This window comes from Oratosquilla oratoria, chromosome 37 (genome assembly GCF_046742065.1).
Source record: "Oratosquilla oratoria isolate Oo_2021 chromosome 37, ASM4674206v1, whole genome shotgun sequence".
Taxonomy (NCBI): domain Eukaryota; kingdom Metazoa; phylum Arthropoda; class Malacostraca; order Stomatopoda; family Squillidae; genus Oratosquilla; species Oratosquilla oratoria.
In genome coordinates this window covers 40044442-40054441 of record NC_134813.1, presented here as the reverse complement: position 1 = coordinate 40054441, position 10000 = coordinate 40044442, and the positions used below count along the sequence as shown (strand labels likewise).

Genomic DNA, 10000 nt, shown 5'->3' with positions numbered 1-10000 from the left:
GGGGGTAGTCAAAAAGAAAAAGGCATAGAAACCACTCCCACCCATTCCATTTCCTATATATTCCACTCCCCTCCACCCTCCCTCTTATCTTGGCACCTCTTGGAATGATAGATAAAAAAAAAAAAAAAAAAGTAATATAAATAATAATAAATCAGTTAAATAAATGCATAGGTATTGTTAAATAATGAACAAGCAGGTAAATAGTAAATGATAATAATTTGACAGATAAATGATAAATAATAAATGAAAATTAAGCATATAATAAACAAACAGACAAATAACAAACAAATAAACAAATAATACAAAATAAATGGCAGTCATTACATCTTGCTTAGTTGTTTATTTAAACGAATCTTCGAGCTGAACTATATTGCACTGACTCTACAGGAAATTTATTCCATTCATTAACTACACGGTTGGTGAAGTTGTTTCTGCCCACTTCCAAATCAAATCAATTTCCTGACAGTTTTATTGCATGCTTTGGTTTTGGTTTCATTTTTTATTGTATTTTTCTTATGTCATATTGTTGTTTGTTAATTTGTACACGTTTGTATATATGTCATGTAACGTAAGCCTTTCCCAGTTACGCCACGAACTGTATATATTTTTCATATTGTATATCCATTATACCCCTAAAGACGATTCCTAGACGGGAATCGAAACGCCGGGCACTCTCACCCGATATGGATCCCAGACTCCAGATCTTCACGTATAATTATATTTTGGAAGGAGGCCATTTATGATGCATGCGTTGTTGAAGTCAACAGCTGCGATAGCATTATTATGCTTGTAGAAATGCTTTTCTAAGTTGTGCGCACCAAACGTGCGGTCGTCTGAAGCAGGTTCTTAAGCAGATTGCTGAAGTCCATGGTGTATATCTCTCGAGACGTCTTTCGGCCTTAACTGGCCATCTTCAGGAGGTGTGGGCTGGTCAAATTGATGACGGAGAATGAATCGAAGTGGCTGGGGGGCGGTATATAGCGGTAGGGAGTGGAATCACCGGGCAGCGCCCGGGGCGGGTGGCGTCAGCCAATCAGCGCACGGGAATCATTCTCTGCCTTCTGGTTGGTTAAAGACATTTCGGGCTGTTGCTGGATGTTGATTAGCGGGTTTTTGGTTGAAAATGAGCACCGCTTCTGTAATTCTTAGTCGTCGGGTGTCGTTGTTTCTCTCTATGTTGGTGGTGTTGTTTACCATGTGGTGCCTTTTGAGTACGAGCCCATGTTCGTACAGGTAATGCCTCCTTATGGCGCCGTCCTGCAAATGGGCTGAGATCCTCTTCGACAGTGTTGTGGTGGTTACGCCGATGTACTTGGAGTTAGGGCGACTGCAGTTGCCACTGGAGCATGTGTGTTCGTACACGGTATTCACCTCTTGCATATCACTTGTCTTGGGTAGGCAGCTGTTCTTTATGACCAAGTTGGATGTCTTCCGTGTCTTGTAGTAGATGACGAGGTCAATTTTTTTAAAGCCGGGTGGGTCGGTGGGGTGTGACATTCTTGTAGATAATATTCCTGAGGGCTTTTTCGTCATCCTTATAGGCTGAAGACATAGTACCCTAGTAAAAGAGTTTTAAATTTTGTGTAGCTAAATGTTGTTCCTGTTGACGCATAAAGTTGTCTAGTCGATGTTGTATGACGTTATCTATTTCTGCCAAGGGATAGTTGTTGTTGGTAAGAAGTATGGTGATTCTTTTAAGTTCCGCGTTTGTAGCGGTCCATGTTGAGCAGTGGGTGAGGGCTCTTTTGACGAAGGCGTTGATGACGCTGCGCCGATATCGCTCAGGACACTCACTTGCACCATTAAGGCAGAAGAACCAAGATTGGTAGATTTGGTATAAAACCTCTGTAGAGAATGAAGTGGTTTCACGACGGACCAAAATGTCAAGAAAAGGAAGCTTGTTGTTCTCTTCAATCTCGTGGGTGAAGTTGAGACAGGAGTTTGTTTTAAACTTGGAAAATCAAGTTTACGACTTCTTCTTCCGCGTCAGCGCTAATAAAAATATCGTCCACGTACCTGGCGTAGATTTCTGGCTTTGGATGTTGCTGCTTGCCAGAATATCTCTTCTTCTATATGTTCCATATAGAAATTGGCGAAGAGCACTCCCAGGGGTGACCCCATGGCAACGCCGTCGCATTGTACGTACATATTGCCGTCGGGCCCATAGAAGGGAACTTCTTTGGTGCATGACTGTAATAGCAGACGAAGTGTTTTTTTCAGGGATTGCAATTTTCTGCTCCGGATGGTATAATCGTTGGCATATGAAGTCGATAGTATCGTCAATACCGACATTCGTAAAAAAGACTTTCAACGTCCGTCGATGCCATGATGTTGGAGGGGCGGGCCGTCTTCAGGATGTCAAGAAATTCTTCTGAAGATTTCAAGCTGAAGGAGGCGGGGGACAAACGGAGAAATCAGTGCGTTGAGGCGCTTGGCGAGCTTGTAGGTGACTGAAGGTGTCTGGCTGATGATTGGGCGGAGGGGTATGGCCATTCTTGTGGGTCTTCACATTACCATAAGCGTAGCCAAGCTTATGATCACCTTCTATCAAGGGGAGCTTTTGTAGTGCTGGGAGTTGTTATTTTCACGAATTAGGCGGTTGAGCTTTGTCTTGATGTTCGTTGGTGGGATTTCTGGAGATTCTTTTGAATTTGGTGGTGTCGTTCAGGATGGAAGCCATTTTGGAAAGATAGTCTTCTTTGTTGAGAATAACGAAAGTGGAAGACTTGTCCGCTCTGCGGATCACGATCTGATCGTTATTCTTGAGTTCTAGGGCAGCAGCCCTCAATTCGGGTGTAAGGAGGGAACTGCGGCTATGTCCTCTAGTGATGTTTGCCTCTCGGATGATTTCTGCTTGCAAGTCTGGTGATGTAGTGACTTTCTTCTCATTTTCCAGGTGTTGAATGTCGTTTTCCAGGTGTTGAATGTCGTCTAGCAGAATCTCGAGTTCGATGCGCTTATTTAGTGGTTTCTCCTTGCTCATGTAGTGGCAATTAAGACCAAGGTTTAGAAACTCTCTCTGCTTTTCAGTAAGGGTGATACTGCTCAGGTTGAGGAAGTGGTCGAAAACTTGACGGCAGTTCGAGTGGTCCACCATATAGGGCAGAAGGTTTGCAGCCAATGCGGCGCTTGACTTTCGCGAGATGCGTTTGCAGTCGCCCTAAACTCCAAGTACATCGGCGTAACCACCACAACACTGTCGAAGAGGATCTCAGCCCATTTGCAGGACGGCGCCATAAGGAGGCATTACCTGTACGAAACATGAGCTCGTACTCAAAGGCACCACATGGAAAAACAACCACCACCATCATCGAGAGAAACAAACGACACCAGACGACTAAGAATGACAGAAGCGTTGCTCATTTTCAACCAAAACCCGCTATCAACATCCAGCAACCAGCCGAAATGTCTTTACCAACCAGAAGGCAGAGAATGGTTCCCGTGCGCTGATTGGCTGACGCCACCGCCCCGGGCGCTGCCCGGTGATCACTCCCCACCCGCTATATACCGTCCCACAGCCACTTCGATTCATTCTCCGTCATCAATTTGACCAGCCCACACCTGAAGATGGCCAGTTAAGGCCGAAAGACGTCTCGAGAGATATACACCATTGGACTTCAGCAATCTGCTTAAGAACCTGCTTCCAGACGACCGCACGTTGGTGCGCAACTTAGAAAAGCATTTCTACAAGCATAATAATGCTATCGCAGCTGTTGACTTCAACAACGCATACGTATAATTATATATATTATATACATATATATATATATATGTGTGTATATATATATATACATATATGTGTGTGTGTGTTTGTGTGTGTATGTGTGTGTGTATATATATAAACACACGCACACACACACTTATGCAATCACATGCACACACACACACACACGCACACACTGGGGTGGGGGGTGGCAGCCATCGCCAGCTTGCTTGCTTTTAACGCTGAATCCAAAGATGTTCTCTCTCTCTCCTTTTGCTTTCCTCGTGTTCCAGGTGCTGTGGGCTCGCTGGGTTCCAGGCAGCACTTCCAGGACGGTGCTCCAGGAGATATGGCGGCCAGCGCCCAGCCTTCCGCTCCAGGTCAGCTGGGAAGCCGTCTGGAAGAGGTTCAGGAAGGTGAAGAAGAAGAAGGCGAGGAGGAGGAGGAGGAGGCGTCTTTCGAGAGAAGAGGGTTCGTTTGTCTCCTACGTGTGGGTCCTCGAGATTAACCCCGTCGGGCAGTACATCAGAAGACGCAACCTGACCGGGGTCCACTTCGTTGTCACCACCCTCAACGTGAGTAGTTTCCGTCAGGAGCGTTGGGTGAGGGCTAAAGAACGTGCTGGGAAACGGACAAACGAGTTTTGGGGGCAATATGGACACGAATATGTGCGTGAATGCTTATGCACGCACACACACACATATGCACGCACGCACACACACAAACACATGCACGCACGCACACACACACATAAGTACACACACACACACACAAGTACACACAAACACACACACACAAGTACACACCCACACAAGTACACACACTTAAACACGGTTTTTGATTCAATTACCTTTTTTTTTATTCGACTATTCTTTTCAGTTATTCCAAGAGTTGTAATTATTTAGAAATCTGTTTCCTGTTACCCCTGAACCACTTTGTTTTCTAAAAAAAAATCTTTGGCTATTTGTTATTCTCTCCTTTTAGAATAACATTTCTCATCTGTCAACTATAACCACCCATCACTAACCTTAATACAGCAATCATCTCATCAATCCCTTTCTTTCTTATTTCTTTTAATGAAAATATAGATTTGATCTTATGTGAATGTGTGTGTGTGTGTGTGTTTGTTTGTGTGTATGCTTATGTATGTTTGTTTGTGTGTATGTTTGTGTATTCACGTATCCATGTGTATTTGTGTGTTCCACATTATAATAGTGACGCGAAGGAAGAACTTACTATCGAATTTGTCGACAACTGGCCACCATCACCTTTATCGACAAAACGACAGTCATGTAAGCCGGCTGTGGCCTGTCAAGGTCTTCTTATCAAACATAATGGTCGACAAACAAGGCTGGAGTACTGAGAGGAGATGTTTGAGCGTAAGGACGTTTTATCACCTCAACGTGTGGGAAGAGTTTCTGTTGGGTGAATAAAATCGTTTGGGGTTGGCCAGAATAAAGAATAAGATATTAGAAATTGGTGTTCAGGGAGTTAAAAGGACGATTAAGTACATACATATATACATATACATACACACACACACACACACACACACACACACATATATATATATATATATATATATACATATTAATTGTATTTTATGATTATCTTACATGTAGATTTTCATTATTATTCTAATTTATTCCCTTATGCCATCCACGGCCGGTTATATATTGTGTGTGTGTGTGTGTGAGTGTGACACAGAAGGCTGCCTTACCCCGTTCACTACCGTAAACCCTTTCACCCTGGCTGTCTTCAATAGATTTCTTTTTTATTCTGACCGTCTTGTTGAACGTCATCGTAGCACATATTTGGGGGGGAAATGCAAATCAGGTAAATTCTTCTGCATTATGAGAAGAACGAGATTTTTCTCTCTCTGCCCATGAACTTCCTGCCTGTCGGATGTTGTGACAGGGGTCGGGGGACGGGGTATGTTTTTCAGATCATTGTGTTGCATACCACCACCACCAACATCACCACTACCACCACCAGCTTTGTCACCTCCACCAACACCACTACCACCACCTCAACGACCACTTGCACCACCACAACTACCACCACTGTTACCTCCACCACCACCAATACCATCATTACCTCCGCCACTATCACCACCACCACTATCACCAACACCACCACCACCACCATTATTACCTCCACCACCACCACCACCGCCGTCATCAGGTAACCTCTGACGAACGGTGAGGTATCGTATCGTCGCTATGTGTTCGGCGTGGCAATCAGGGACCATTTTCTCATCGCTACCTGACAAATGGCGAGCCCCCTCCACCCAGCCATCCATCTTCTGCTTTCCTCCTACTTCCTTCTTCGTCTCCATATTCACCTTCGCCTCCATCCTCCATTTCCTCCTTCCGTTACCTCTTTCCCTCCTGTTCTCTTCCCTTTCTCTTCCTCCACATTCTCTTTCACTATGTCGGTCCCATCTCTTTCTCCTCTTCCTCCTTTTCTCTTTGCCTCGTTTCTATCTTCTTCCTCCGCCTTCTCCTTCATCCAGCTGACAAGCAATCATTCTGAATCATTAAGGAGGGGCCTTTCACTGCCTCCCCAGGCCTCCTCCTTCTCGTCACCATGTCATTACTGATGACGAGGGTGCCTTACAAGAGGACTACAGTCATTGCGTGGTGGTGGTGGTGGTGGGGGGTGTGGTTGTGTCATTAATGTCGAGGTACGAGTACTCTCGATGATAGGGTAATCAACAGCATATGATATACCTGCCTTCAGGATGTACATGGGTACTTTATTTCTCTTAACGTTTCTCCTGGTTAGCTTCTCCTCTTCAAAGATGCGAAATGATAGAAAAAATAATGTTCTCTACATCATGAACTTTCTCTACACATCTTATCTATTTTGTCCCCGTGACGCACTGGTTTCGATCTCGTCTCGTACTACGTGAACCCGGGTTCGAATCCACCGGTGACTGTTACATGGCCTGGACATCCGGACACTTGGGGCAAAAGTGACCTCAAGATGCCTGGGTCAGCTGCTTTATTTTTCTTTATGGTGTCCATGGCCGAGGTCCGCCATTTTGGAAAGCGATGGCGTTTGTTGTCGTCGTGAGCAAATTGTTGCACAGGTCGGCCCGTAGCCAAATTCTGTTCCGAATTAGGGTAACATTTATTTTGATGAAGAGCAAAGAAAGAAAGGAAAGGTGGGAGGGAGGGGGCTGGGCATCAATCGTTTTGTGTGAATATGATGGGATGATGGAGGAAAAAGAAGAGTGAAGGAGGAAGAGAGGGAGGGAGGGAGTGTCATGACGTTGAGCCATGGTGGAGATAAGAAATAGAACAAATCGAAGGCGTAAACAAGGATGACAGAAAAATTTATACACACAAACACACACACACACACAATATATATATATATATATATATATATATATTTATATATATATATATATATATATATATATATATACCGTGCGTGTCTGTGTGTGTGTTTCAAATAGATTAATGAACAAAAATCCAATTAATTTTTGTAAGAAAAAAAAAAAAGATACAAAAATTAAAAAATATACTAAACAAAAATAAATAAAAGACAAGGTCATTCCATGCACCCCGAAAGCAACATTTGAAATTTGGAACGACAAACGCGTTGACGAAGTGCTCTCGACCCTAAGAGCTCAAGCGGATTCAAGGTGGGATGGAAGAAGAAGGTGAGGAGTCTTCACTAGGACTATTAGGGCAGATAGCAGTCTCTTCTTGGTATCGGAGAGAAGTGTAGGATTCAAACTCTAATCCAAGTGCATGCGAGACTCGTACGCCTCCGTTTTCATTACCATCGCGCTTTCCGGTATAAGGAATGGAAAATTTCAAGCTTAGACTTATGTGTTGATTTCTACAAACCTCACTTTTACCGATTCCACTACCAAGATAATCAATTCACGAGACATGATAATTCTGCAAACATATTTAATGAACGATGAAGACAAATAAAGCAACCGAGTCAGATTAATCTGATATTTGGTAAAGATGCTGATAATTAATCGCTATCGTAGGCGTATTAAATAGAAATAAGTAGTGTACACGTCTGTCAGAGCACACTGCGCGACAAATGTAAACAAACAAAAATAATAGGATATACAATAGTCTGTAGATTAACAGTTTACAATGAGGCTCTGATGCAATCTCTGGAACTGATTCACCGTTATATTCATCTGCCAATCTTAGATGAGAACTTAGTAAAGCGATAAAGAGAAAAGGAACGAACGAGCGTTCCCGCATGGCATCTCTAGGACAGCGTAAGTGCAGTTTGCGTCGTACCTAAACTGGGGTTAGCTTAACATATTTTCTCCTGCCTAAAGGAGGTGTTTATAAGATATGCAGTCGTAGCACCAAACTTATACAAGAGAACTAATAGCATCACGATTCACGAACAACATAAATGTCTTTCAACGTATTTATTTACGAACGTGTTCAGGCGTATCACTCATCACGTACGCACGGCGAGGTGGTATGTAGTGTAAGAGTATGTTTCATGAATTCGCAACTTTACTGGCAAGGTACAGACGTGACAGGAGGTAAGTACCCGCACGAAGGAAGTCGGAATGAAAGGAAAACTGGAGGTAGGAGAACAGGTGGAAGGGTGGGTGGGACAGCCTATTAGGTGGGAGGATGGGAAGGCGAGGAGAAAGATAAGGCAATGGAGATGATACAACATGGAGGCAAGTCTTAAGGAAGCTAGAATAAGTTTGGTTGATTTGACTCTTAGGGTGACATCATGAGCTTACTAAGATGTATCAGAGAGAGTACAATGAGGAGCGGTGAGGGAGTGGGTGAAGAAGGGAATAAGTAGCATTGAGGGTAAGTGGGATACTGTGTGGGTACGCGTGAGCCTCACTGGGCAACGATGCAATTTTGTGGGAATTTTCCACAACTTAGTGTGAGAAATTTGCTTCCATGGAATGTTTTGTGAGCAAATTATATTTGCAATTAACTTAGTGTATATAATAATTCCTTCTTTTTGTGGGGGAAATGTGGAAATCCAGATTTCCTTGTGGGAATTTTGTGGTAAAAATCTCACTCATTTGAGGGAAATGGCATAGATCAGTGACAACAGGTAGGCGTGTCCAAAGTGGATGGTGATGCCCGCCTTGCCCGGACTGTCAATGAGTGCAGAAGCTCATACAAACACGGACATGCGTAATATATGTATGTATATATATATTTATATATATGTATGTATATATATATATATATATATATATATATATATATATGTATATATATATATATATATATATATATATATATATACACAGTATTTAAGTATATATATTTGAGTTCGTTTCCCGCAGCTGAATGGAATTGCCTGGCTGCCGTATAAAATAAACATGAAGATCAAATTTCATCGCCAAACGTTAGTCAACGAAGACTCCGTGAACGGATATCATAGTTGCTGAGCATGATTAACATTGTAACAAGAAAAATCATAATCCACGGCTCTGATTATGTAATCATAATAAAAAAAAGTAGATAACTCGTGTAATAATCAAATCATGATGTTTTTTCTTGATAATAATAAATTATTAACGTCATTCTACTGTAATAATGTGTTTATAACCATAATCTGATCATAATCATGCACAAAAGAAAAAATAATCACAATCAAATCATAATGATGTATTTTTTATAATAATCAATGATTAATGTGATTATACTGTAATCATATGATTATAATTATATCTAATCCTAATCATGCACAAAAAGAAAAACGTCATAATAAAAATAGCAAAACTAGAATATAATCATAATCAAATAATAATCACAACCAAATCGTGATTACAAACATGAAAAACAAGTAATAATCACAAGCATAAAGGAATTCCAGACCATAATCAAAATCAAATCATAATTTTTTACATAATCATGTCCATGCCTACTCCCGGGACAAAGCAACTAGTATACGAGGGTGACTAATGAAGCAAGACCGAAATATATAAATTATAATATTTAGCACAACAGACAAAAACGTGCGTACACTCGGATGGTGCAATGGAAACTTGGGGACGCCACTTTGGCGGGAAAACTCACGAGGGAGCGAGCAGAACACTTGGTTCTTTACAACATATTACAATATACAATAATAAATATACAATGCTACAGGTACACCATTACACTAGTACGTTCTCCTAATTCAAAGCACACCACCCCATCAATTCAATATAAACCCACAACCCCGCCTAAGCACATGAATTGTACTTCAATATTGGTGTGTCTTAAAAGGAGGGCGTACATTTTTCTATTTATCATTAATATATTTTTTCTTTTATTTTTGCAA

General features: G+C 42.0%; 1 protein-coding gene across 1 annotated transcript in view; it reads left to right on the top strand.

The window, feature by feature from the left end:
• The window catches only part of LOC143019433 (uncharacterized), a 58732-nt gene that overhangs the window by 37202 nt on the left and 11530 nt on the right, over nucleotides 1–10000 (top strand). The window contains exon 4 of the mRNA XM_076175068.1: nucleotides 3997–4278. Coding sequence (XP_076031183.1) covers nucleotides 3997–4278 — 282 coding nt within the window. The remainder of the gene's footprint in view (nucleotides 1–3996; nucleotides 4279–10000) is intronic.